Source organism: Anolis sagrei, chromosome 7, assembly GCF_037176765.1.
Source record: "Anolis sagrei isolate rAnoSag1 chromosome 7, rAnoSag1.mat, whole genome shotgun sequence".
Classification (NCBI taxonomy): domain Eukaryota; kingdom Metazoa; phylum Chordata; class Lepidosauria; order Squamata; family Dactyloidae; genus Anolis; species Anolis sagrei.
Window position 1 is genome coordinate 40,162,466 of NC_090027.1, and position 12,446 is coordinate 40,174,911.

Genomic DNA, 12,446 nt, shown 5'->3' on the forward strand with positions numbered 1-12,446 from the left:
AATGGGTCAGTCACTTCCACATCAACCGGAAAAGTAAGTGATGGTGACCCAGGCCCAGTGAAGAACGCCATGGCTTAGAAGTGGGACGTTGGCCAAAGACGGCTAGGAATGAATACGTTGCTCCGAGTAGTAAGGGGCCAGTGCAGGGGAGAAAGGAGAGGAGGGAAATAGTTTCAAGGAATGCTAATAGTCAGGGAAGGATGCTGCTACCCAGACTTGGCTGTGCTATGATTCCTCCTCCTCCATTCAGTGGAAAAAGCCATGCCTTCTATTCATAAAATGTATTCTTCTGACTTGACTCAGCCCCTCCTCTGCTCCTCGCAGAGAGAGAGGAGGATGAGCAATGCTGTATATCCTTTCTCTCTCTCTCTTTCTCCATACATGGCACAGAATAGTTTCCTTGGCTACTCCAAATGCCAGCCTCCCGTCCCGAAATAAAGCACTTGATGCTCCATGTTCTCCTGCGTGACGTCAAACAGCTTCCCTCTTGCCTTCTGAGTCCACAGACAATGAAAGGGAGCTGGAGAGGGAGCCGCGAGAGAGAAGGGCCCGACCCCTTTCCCCTTGAAAAGTGTGTTTGCAAAGGCCGAAGCCACACTTTTAATCAAGTACAGACTGAACACAACAAGACAGTGAAGGGTGTGCTGTAAAAAAACACAAAAAGAGGGTATTGTGTAGAAGAGAAAACTCTCCTTTCTTCCTCTTTTACAATGTCACACTGTTGAAGGCTTTCACGGCCGGAATCATTGAGTTTTCTGGGCTGTATGGCCATGTTCCAGAAGCATTCTCTCCTGACATTTCGCCTGCATCTATGACTGGCATCCTCAGAGGTCGTGAGGTCTGTTGGAAACTAGGCAAGTGGGGTTTATATATCTGTGAGAGAGAACAAAACACTAAAAAAGCAGGGGAAATCCAGACAAGAATCCATCAGGGCCATCTAACACCTCCAAACAAAGGATTCCCCCAGGCACTCTCCTTTCTCCGTATTTTACAATGTCAGACTGTCGAAGGCTTTCACGGCCGGAATCATTGGGTTGCTGTGAGTTTTCTGAGCTGTATGGCCATGTTCCAGAAGCATTCTCTCCTGACATTTCACCTGCATCTATGACAGGCATCCTCAGAGGTTGTGTGGTCTTGAAAACTAGGCAAGTGAGGTTTATATATCTGGCAAGGGACAGCTAGTCCAGCAATAAAATCAAAACATAATACAACAATAAAATCAAAACATTAACAACAAACCGCAACAATGGCAAGCATCCTCAGAGGTTGATGGGTCTGTTGGAAACTAGGAAAATGGGGTTTATATACCTGTGGAGGGAAAAAAAATTCAAAAAGCAAAGGAATACCAGACAAGAATCAGTTAGGACCAGCTAACACTTCCAAACAAAGGATTCCCCCAGGCAGCAACCAGTCAGTCTTTGAAGCTGGAAGGCCATTCCAGCTTCAAAAGCAGCGGAATTCCAGATAATAATCAATCAGGGCCATCTAACACTTCCAAACAAAGGATTCCCCCAAGCAGGAAGCAGCCAGGCTTTGAAGCTGCAAGGCCATTAAATGCTAATCAAGGACTGCAACTTTCACACTTACCTCAAGCAGACAAGAGTTCTTTCTCCCACCCTGGACATCATTCCACAGGTATATAAATCCCACTTGTCTAGTTTCCAAGTGAAGAGAATGGGATTTTATAAGTGTGAACTTTTATAAGAACGAAACTTTGAGAAAGTTAAAAAGAAAGTGGGTTGCGGTGTTTTCTGGGCTGTCGGGCCATGTTCTGGCAGCATTCTCTCCTGACTTTTTGTCCACATGTATGGCAGTCATCTGCAGAGATTATGAGGTCTATTCGAAACAAGGCAAGTGGGCTTTATATACCTGTGGAATAATGTCCAGGGTGGGAGAAAGAACTCTTGTCTGTTTGAGGCAAGTGTGAATGTTGCAATTGGCACCTTGATTAACATTTAATGGCCATGCAGCTTCAAAGAATGGCTGGTTGCTGCCTGGGGGAATCCTTTGTTAGGAAGTGTTAGCTGGTCCTAACTGATTCTTGTCTGGTATTCCTCTGCTTTTTGAATGTTTTTTTTGCCTCCACAGGTATATAAACCCCATTTTCCTAGTTTCCAACAGACCCATCAACCTCAGAGGATGCTTGCCATTGTTGCTGTTTGTTGTTAATGTTTTGATTTTATTGTTGTATTATGTTTTGATTTTGTTGCTGTATTATGTTGTCCCGTGCCACGCGTTGCTGTGGCCCACATGTGGGTTCTGTGTGGGAGGTTTGGCCCAATTCTAGCGTTGGTGGAGTTCAGAATGCTCTGTGATTATAGGTGAACTACAAATCCCAGCAACTACAACTCCCAAATGTCAAGATTCTATTTTCCCCAAACTCCACTACTGTTCACATTTGGGCATATTGAGTATTCTTGTAGAGTTTGGTCCAGACCCATCGTTGTTTTGAATCCACACTGATCTCTGTATGTAGGTGAACTACAACTCCAAAACCAAAGGACACTGCCCACCAAAAAAAACCTTCCAGTATTTTCTGTTGGTCATGGAAGAACTGTGTGCCAAGTTTGGTTCGATTCCATCGTTGGCGGGGTTCAGAATGCTCTTTGACTGTAGGTGAACTATAAATCCCAGCAACTACAACTCCCAAATGACAAAACCAAGGACATACATTGGGTTGTTAGGTGTCTTGTGTCCAAATTTGGTGTCCATTCGTCCAGTGGTTTTTGAGTTCTGTGAATACCACAAACGGACAGACCTATCAACCTCTGAGGATGCTTGCCATTGTTGCGGTTTATTGTTAATTTTTTTTATTTTATTGTTGAATTATGTTTTGATTTTATTGCTGGACTAGCTGTGCCCTGCCACACGTTGCTGTGGCCCACATGGGGGTTCTGTGTGGGAGGTTTGGCCCAATTCTTGCATTGGTGGGGTTCAGAATGCTCTGTGATTGTAGGTGAACTACAAATCCCAGCAACTACAACTCCCAAATGTCAAGATTCTATTTTCCCCAAACTCCACCACTGTTCACATTTGGGGATATTGAGTATTCTTGTAGAGCTTGGTCCAGATCTATCGTTGTTTGAGTCCACACTGATCTCTGTATGTAGGTGAACTACAACTCCAAAACCAAAGGGCACTGCCCACCAAAAAAATACCTTCCAGTATTTTCTGTTGGTCATGGGAGAACTGTGTGCCAAGTTCAACTGTGTGCCCCCAGCACCAACGGCCGCTCTGAGCCAGAGCGAAGAGAGGGGAGGCTAGGGGACAGCACCATCTTGTCTCCTGCATTTGCCATCCGTTGGGGACCCCTCCCCTCAGCACAGCACCAACTGCTGCTCTGGGCCGGAGTGAAGAAAGGGGGGCCAGGGGACATATCAACCTTGTCTCCTGTGCTATTCTAATAATATGTTATAATATAATACATAATATATTGTGTATACATATAATATTTATAATATTGTAATGTAATGCAATATAATACTAATAATAATAATATATTATAATTATATATTTATATTACATGTAATATTACTAATAATATTACAGTATAATTGATATCGTGCAATATAGCAATATTTAAAACTGATATTGTACTATGTTAATAATATATTGTATGTATATATATATCTTGTAAGCTGCTCTGAGTCCCCTTCGGGGTGAGAAGGGCGGCATATAAATGTCATAAATAAATAAATAAATAATAAATAAGTTTGGTTCAATTCCATCATTGGTGGGGTTCAGAATGCTCTTTGATTGTAGGTGAACTATAAATCCCAGCAACTACAACTCCCAAATGACAAAATCAATTATTTGGAGTGAAGGACATATATTGGGTTGTTAGGGTTGTCACTCGTTGGCCTGAGAGGCGTCTTGTGTCCAAATTTGGTGTCAATTCGTCCAGTGGTTTTTGAGTTCTGTGAATACCACAAACGAACATTACATTTTTATTTATATAGATGTGGGCGAAACGTCAGGAGAAAATGCTTATGGAACATGGCCAGACAGCCGGAAAACTCACAGCAACCCAATGTCAGGTTGTTTCCCAAATAAACCCAGACTGCAGAGAGGAGTACAAAAATAAAACAATACCTATTTACAACGAAATATCCCCTTCGCGTTTTGGTAAGAACTGACGACAAAGATGACAGAAGTCTTGGGAAAATGTTTTCTCTCTCCATTCACTGGGTCACATTTTCTAAAAAGTGCAAGTCAGTTTGCTTTGAGACCTGGAGAGCCTTTTTCCCGCTGGGGAGCTCCTTCCGGCACTGATGCTGCGGTCCTCCCTCTCGAAGGGAAATAATTTAGGGAAAGAGAACACAAACAAATGCACCCATCCCTTCCAAGGTAGGCAGGAAGAGCCTTAACAGAGGAGGAGGAAAAGGAGGAAGCTGCAGAGATGCCTTCTGCCTTATCAGCAGTCCTTTCCCTCAAGGCAAGTCTTCTGTTGACTATCCAACAAGGATAGTCTCCTGTATAATCCCAGGAGAGAGTTCGGAATAGTTTTATTAAACCCGACCCACCCTTGATATCTCTGCAGACCACCCATCCAGCCATCCCACCATTTTTTTCATGTCAGGAGCGACTTGAGAAACTGCTGGTTCCCATCCAACAATGGGGACCCTTCACAACTGTGGTTGTTGTCTCTCTTCCTGACAGCCCCAGGTCGCTCTGGACAAAAAGGAAGGTGAGCAGAAAGAAACCTGAAGTAGATGCCAGTCTCGTTTGTTCACTGGCTCTCTTTTTTCCAGGCTCTAGCCACCGCCGGCCTTTTTCCTGCCTTGCTTCAATCGCCGGGGCTTGAGGATGGTGTAGTTCACGAAGGTGGTGTGCTGGTCGGAGAGAAAGGGGACGTAGAAGGCCCGGAACAGCTTCGAAGACCTGCGAGAGTGAAAAAGGGTTCACAAAAAGTAAAAAATGCAAGCATAGGTTCAGCAGAAATGACCTCACAGAGACACTCGCTGGAACACCTCAGCAAGCAAGAGTCCAAAAGTGGCAGGCTCTAACCCAGAACCTCAATCAATGGCTGATACCAAATGAGAGACTCCCCCCTGGGCACACAGAAGCCTGGGCGACTTGGAAGGTGCTGAACACACTATGCTCTGGCACCATGAGATGCAGAGCCAATGTTAAGAAGTGGGGCTACAAAGTGGAATCCACGACATGCGAGTACGGAGAAGAGCAAACCACAGACCACTTGCTGCAATGCACCCTGAGCCCTGCCACATGCACAATGGAGGACCTCCTTGCAGCAACACCAGAGACACTCCAAGTGGACAGATACTGGTCAAAGGACATTTAATCAACTACCAAGTTTGCAAAATTTGTGTTTTTTAATCTGTAATACAATGGTATGGTTGTTGATAACATGATAAATAAATAAATAAATACATACATACATAGAATGCAGTTTGAGATGTGCATCTCCAAGCAGGAGCAGAGAGGAGGAGAAATGCCTGTTGGGTGAGTGGGCTTATTAACGAAAGACCCTCCCCATAAATGTACGCCAGAAGAACTTAGCAGCAGCAGCGTGACCCAACACTAGTAGCTCAAAGTGATCAAAAGAAGAAAAACCCACAGACCAATGTGATCTCTTCCATAGGAGGCTTTCCTTTGTAGTAAGATAATATGGTTGCACTATTTACAATAATATGGTTGCTCTATTTACAACTATTTACAAGGTTTCCATAACACAAACAAACAAATGCGTAGTAGCTCTACACGCAGCAGCCTCCACACTGGAGCTCTCTCACACGAGGCTTCTCTCACACAGAGGTTTACCTCACACTCCTCAGGTTGACACAACCTTTGGTCCATTGCTCTAACAGGCTTCGTCCTACTCACTCTCCTCAGGACGACACTAGCTTTGGTCCATTGACTCTAACATTCGGCCTACTCACTCTCCTCAGGATGACACTAGCTTTGGTCCATTGACTCTAACATTCGGCCTACTCACTCTCCTCAGGACGACACTAGCTTTGGCCCACTGACTCTAACATTCGGCCTACTCACTCTCCTCAGGACGACACTAGCTTTGGCCCACTGACTCTAACATTCGGCCTACTCACTCTCCTCAGGACGACACTAGCTTTGGCCCACTGACTCTAACATTCGGCCTACTCACTCTCCTCAGGACGACACTAGCTTTGGCCCACTGACTCTAACATTCGGCTTACTCACTCTCCTCAGGACGACACTAGCTTTGGCCCACTGACTCTAACATTCGGCCTACTCACTCTCCTCAGGACGACACTAGCTTTGGCCCACTGACTCTAACATTCGGCCTACTCACTCTCCTCATGACGACACTAGCTTTTGGCCAATGACTCTAACAGGCTTTGGCCTACTCATTCTCCTCAGGACGACATTAGCTTTGGCCAATGACTCTAACAGGCTTCGGCCTTCTCACTCTCCTCAGAAGGACACTAGCTTTGGCCCACTGACTCTTAACAGGCTTTGAGCTACTCACCCTCCTTGGGACAACATTAGCTTTGGCCCATTGACTCTAACAGTCTTCAACCTCTCACTCTCCTCAGGACAACACCAGCTTTGGCTCACTGACTCTAGCAGGCTTGGCCTACTCACTCTCCTCAGGATGACATTAGCTTTGGCCCACTGACTCTAACAAGCTTCGGCCTACTCACTCCCCTCAGGACGACACTAGCTTTGGCCCACTGACTCTAACAGGCTTCAACCTACTCATTCTTTCAGTGCTTGACTCACATTTTTGTAATAAAAAATACCTATTTAATTTTTAATATTTCTGACAGCCTTCCCTCGGTGCTTCTACCATTAGATAGCTTTGATATCAAGCAGTACTACCATCACTTTAATAGATAGACTTTTGCGCCGTCTCTTAGAAAGAGTATATTGAAGGAGAAATCAAGTATCAGGAACGAAAACACTCAAAAATCTTGTCCTGCAAGAGCCTGCCTTCCCCCAGTGCCTCTACTACTAGATAGCTTTGGTATACTCAGGAATTGATGCTTCGCCTCTTTAGTACGGAGTTGTGCGTCCCTTATTTTCTCAAGTAAAAAATACAAATCGTGTGATACACCTGAAATGGAAAGAGGGGCCCCTTCCTCACCAGTGCTATTCCTATCCATCCCATCAGGGAGTCCGTTCCTTCCTCCCCTCCTAAACCCGACGGCCTCCGCCGATGCGGAAACCAATGGGCCCAGACAAAGGCGCCACCTGAGTGGCGTAATTAGCGGATGGCTCTGAGTGCTCTCTAATTCAATTAACGGCACCGCTTATCAGAGCCGAGGGAGAGTTGCTGCGGTGTTCGCTGACGTCAATGGGAGGAATGCGCCGCATCCCAGAAGCCTCTGGTTCCGCCAGCTCAAATGCATCCAGCAAGGTCAGAGCGTGTTTGAGCCCTTGCTGTCACTCTAGAGCAGGTATGTGCAAACTCTGGCCCTCCAGGTGTTTTGGACTTCAACTCCTACCATTCCTAACAGCCTCGGGCCCCTTTCTTTTTCCCCTCTTCCACTTAAGCGGCTGAGGGGGGAAAGGAAAGAGCCTGAGCCTGCCGAGGGGGGAAAGGAAAGAGTCTGAGGCTGTCGAGGGGGGAAAGGAAAGGTACTGAGGCTGTCAAGGGGGGAAAGGAAAGGGACTGAGGCTGTCGAGGGGGGAAAGGAAAGGGACTGAGGCTACCGAGGGGGAAAAGGAAAGGGACTGAGGCTGTCAAGGGGGGAAAGGAAAGGTACTGAGGCTGTCAAGGGGGGAAAGGAAAGGTACTGAGGCTGTCAAGAGGGGAAAGGAAAGGGACTGAGGCTACCGAGGGGGAAAAGGAAAGGTACTGAGGCTGTCAAGGGGGGAAAGGAAAGGTACTAAGGCTGTCAAGGGGGGAAAGGAAAGGGACTGAGGCTGTCGAGGGAGAAAAGGAAAGGGACTGAGGCTACCGAGGGGGAAAAGGAAAGGGACTGAGGCTGTCAAGGGGGGAAAGGAAAGGTACTGAGGCTGTCAAGAGGGGAAAGGAAAGGGACTGAGGCTACCGAGGGGGAAAAGGAAAGGGACTGAGGCTGTCAAGGGGGGAAAGGAAAGGTACTAAGGCTGTCAAGGGGGGAAAGGAAAGGTACTGAGGCTGTCGAAGGAGAAAAGGAAAGGGACTGAGGCTACCGAGGGGGAAAAGGAAAGGGACTGAGGCTGTCAAGGGGGGAAAGGAAAGAGCCTGAGGCTGTTGAGGGAGAAAAGGAAAGGGACTGAGTCTGCCGAAGGGGGAAAGAAAAGGGACTGAGGCTTTTTAGGAATGGTGGGAGTTGAAGTCCAAAACACCTGGAAGACCCAAGTTTGTCCAAGCAGTAACACAACTAATTTAGAGCACATAATTTTATGTCTCTTTGTTGTGCACAGTCGGTATGGAAATGAACGAAGCACATCAGAGGCTGCCGGCAGCTTTAGGAATTGCACTGGACCCTTAGGACACACTAAGGACAAAGGGAGAGACAGCTGCATCAGGGTTGAGGTCAGCTTGGATGGGAGAAAAAGAGCTGCTGTCCAATGCCTTCCTCTGTCAGATCTCAGTATCTGAAAATAATCAATTTGGAGGTTCTTTCCCCACATCCCCGTCTCATTGCTCTAATTGGAGTCCCTATGCTTGGGGCAAAAGCTGCTGCTGCCATAGAAGCCGATATAATTCAGTTTTCCCCGTGACTCCTGCCTTCTGCTTCTCCCTCCACTTATTCCAATCCATTCTCTTTGCTATGAACCTCCCCATAGCCATAGATCTCTACCAAAAGGTTGCATCTATGCATGTGTGCTCCAGCTTGGGTCTAGTCGTAGCAATATTTCAGCATGTTTGGCACCCAGAACCTTTGTTCCGAGGGCTTCGGAAATTCCTCTGAACACACAGAGAGTGAGCTCCAAACTTTGGGCACCCTTAAGTATGGAGAGCTTTCCATTTTGGTTCACTGCATCCTTATCAGGAGGATATGATGAGCCTGCGATCCAAATAACATGGAACAGAATCATCACTCTGCTTGCCCAGAATGAATTTTGCAAAAGCTGTGTAGAAATAATGGGACTCTTCAAAGCCTTGTAATGGTGGGATCATGGACACAGCGGCCTTTGCTGCGTCTGAGATGACCATCCTGGTTGACTTAGGAACACATATGTTTCCCCCTCTTTCCCTGCTGCCATCACCCTCTTCGGGGAAATTCTCGCAGCGCCGCTTCCCATCTGCCCACACACTCAGCAATTACATATACATTTTGAAAAAAAAAGGTAACAATTCTCAATCGCTGCTCTCTCTCTCTTCCTTTTTAAAAGCATTTTTCAATACTTTGTGGGGGAGTGCTGCTGGGGAAGCCAGGCGGAGGCAAACAGCTCTTTTGATGAGCCAGACACCGTTGAGAAGTAGATCACAGGGAGCACTAATGAATACCCCAGACACAAAAATCTGGGATACAGGTGGAGGGGAATTGGGGACACAAGGCAAAGGGAAGGCAGATCGAGACCCAAAGGGATTTGAGGATCTTCCGGGCATCGGGAATCAGTTTCCTCATGTGCATGGCTCACACTTTTGGGAAAAAGAGGAACAGAGCAAGAATGGAGTTGCTACTGGTTCTCCACGGCTTTTTCACCTAAGCCAGACATATGTAAGCATGGGTACTCCAGGTATTTTGGACTTCAACCCCCACCAAAGGGACTGAGGCTGCCGAGGGGGGAAAAGAAAGGGACTGAGGCTGCCGAGAGAGAAAAGGAAAGGGACTGAGGCTGCCGAGGGGGAAAAGGAAAGGGACTGAGGCTGCCGAGAGAGAAAAGGAAAGGGACTGAGGCTGCTGAGAGAGAAAAGGAAAGGGACTGAGGCTGCCGAGAGAGAAAAGGAAAGGGACTGAGGCTGCCGAGGGGGAAAAGGAAAGGGACTGAGGCTGCCGAGGGGGAAAAGGAAAGGGACTGAGGCTGCCGAGGGGGGAAAGGAAAGGGACTGAGGCTGCCGAGAGAGAAAAGGAAAGGGACTGAGGCTGCTGAGAGAAAAGGAAAGGGACTGAGGCTGCCGAGAGAGAAAAGGAAAGGGACTGAGGCTGCTGAGAGAGAAAAGGAAAGGGACTGAGGCTGCCGAGAGAGAAAAGGAAAGGGACTGAGGCTGCCGAGAGAGAAAAGGAAAGGGACTGAGGCTGCTGAGAGAGAAAAGGAAAGGGACTGAGGCTGCCGAGAGAGAAAAGGAAAGGGACTGAGGCTGCTGAGAGAGAAAAGGAAAGGGACTGAGGCTGCCGAGAGAGAAAAGGAAAGGGACTGAGGCTGCTGAGAGAGAAAAGGAAAGGGACTGAGGCTGCTGAGAGAGAAAAGGAAAGGGACTGAGGCTGCTGAGAGAGAAAAGGAAAGGGACTGAGGCTGCCGAGAGAGAAAAGGAAAGGGACTGAGGCTGCCGAGGGGGGAAAGGAAAGGGACTGAGGCTGCCGAGAGAGAAAAGGAAAGGGACCTAGGCTGCCGAGAGAGAAAAGGAAAGGGACTGAGGCTGCCGAGAGAGAAAAGGAAAGGGACTGAGGCTGCCGAGAGAGAAAAGGAAAGGGACTGAGGCTGCCGAGAGAGAAAAGGAAAGGGACTGAGGCTGCTGAGAGAGAAAAGGAAAGGGACTGAGGCTGCCGAGGGGGGAAAGGAAAGGGACTGAGGCTGCTGAGAGAGAAAAGGAAAGGGACTGAGGCTGCTGAGAGAAAAGGAAAGGGACTGAGGCTGCCGAGAGAGAAAAGGAAAGGGACTGAGGCTGCTGAGAGAGAAAAGGAAAGGGACTGAGGCTGCCGAGAGAGAAAAGGAAAGGGACTGAGGCTGCCGAGAGAGAAAAGGAAAGGGACTGAGGCTGCTGAGAGAGAAAAGGAAAGGGACTGAGGCTGCCGAGAGAGAAAAGGAAAGGGACTGAGGCTGCTGAGAGAGAAAAGGAAAGGGACTGAGGCTGCCGAGAGAGAAAAGGAAAGGGACTGAGGCTGCTGAGAGAGAAAAGGAAAGGGACTGAGGCTGCTGAGAGAGAAAAGGAAAGGGACTGAGGCTGCTGAGAGAGAAAAGGAAAGGGACTGAGGCTGCCGAGAGAGAAAAGGAAAGGGACTGAGGCTGCCGAGGGGGGAAAGGAAAGGGACTGAGGCTGCCGAGAGAGAAAAGGAAAGGGACCTAGGCTGCCGAGAGAGAAAAGGAAAGGGACTGAGGCTGCCGAGAGAGAAAAGGAAAGGGACTGAGGCTGCCGAGAGAGAAAAGGAAAGGGACTGAGGCTGCCGAGAGAGAAAAGGAAAGGGACTGAGGCTGCCGAGAGAGAAAAGGAAAGGGACTGAGGCTGCTGAGAGAGAAAAGGAAAGGGACTGAGGCTGCCGAGAGAGAAAAGGAAAGGGACTGAGGCTGCCGAGGGGGGAAAGGAAAGGGACTGAGGCTGCTGAGAGAGAAAAGGAAAGGGACTGAGGCTGCCGAGAGAGAAAAGGAAAGGGACTGAGGCTGCCGAGAGAGAAAAGGAAAGGGACTGAGGCTGCCAAGGGGGAAAAGGAATAGGACTGAGGCTGCCAAGGGGGAAATGGAAAGGGACTGAGAATGGAGTTGCTACAGGCTCTCCACGGCTCTTTCACCTAAGCCAGACATGTGCAAATATGGGTCCTCCAGGTGTTTTGGACTTATTTATTTATTATTTATTACGGTCGCTTATACCCCGCCCTTCTCACCCCGGGGGGGACTCAGGGCGGCTTACACAAGCAAGGCACGGTTCAATGCCCGCATTACATGACAACAAAAACACAACATCAGTTAACGACAGCAATTATAGCAGTGATAACAATTAACATAAGCAATAATTATTATCGATAAAACAACCATAAAACCCGCAATAAAAGCAATAAAACCCGCAATAAAAGCAATAAAAACAATAAAAGCAATACAAACCTCATTGCTGGTCAGCGTTTAACAGACTCATAGTTTAGGTTCTACTACCACACATTATTGGTCCTATCCATCTGGTTTCCATATCTAATTGTCAGGATGCCCAAAGGCCTGGTCCCATAGCCACGTCTTCACCTTCCTCCTGAAGGCAAGGAGGGATGTAGATGCCCTGATTTCCCCCAGGAGTGAGTTCCACAGGTGGGGGGCCACCACTGAGAAGGCCCTGCTCCTCATCCCCACCAGCCTCATTTGTGATAGCGGTGGGGTCGAGAGCAGATGATCTCAAATTCCGGGATGGGGGAGGGAGATACGTTCGGACAGATACACTGGACCGGAACCAGCAGCTTTAGGGATCACACTGGACCCTTAGGACACACTAAGGGCAAAGGGGGAGACAGTTGCAACTCCCACTATTCCTAACAGCCTCAGGCTTCTTCCTTTCCCCCCTCAGCCGCTTAAGTCCAAAAGGGCTACAAAGTGGAGTCTATGACATGCAAGTGTGGAGAAGAGCAAGCCATGGACCACGTACTACAACCTGAGCCCTGCCACATTCACAATGGAGGACCTTCTTATAGCAACTTGAGGCACTGCAA

General features: G+C 47.9%; 1 protein-coding gene across 1 annotated transcript in view; it reads right to left on the reverse strand.

Annotated features, from left to right (window-relative positions):
* Positions 1–572: 572 nt before the first annotated feature.
* The window catches only part of ALG9 (ALG9 alpha-1,2-mannosyltransferase), a 38,398-nt gene continuing 26,524 nt past the window's right edge, over positions 573–12,446 (reverse strand). Inside the window, exon 15 of the mRNA XM_060787401.2 lies at positions 573–4,881. Coding sequence (XP_060643384.2) covers positions 4,755–4,881 — 127 coding nt within the window. The 3' untranslated portion in view covers positions 573–4,754. The remainder of the gene's footprint in view (positions 4,882–12,446) is intronic.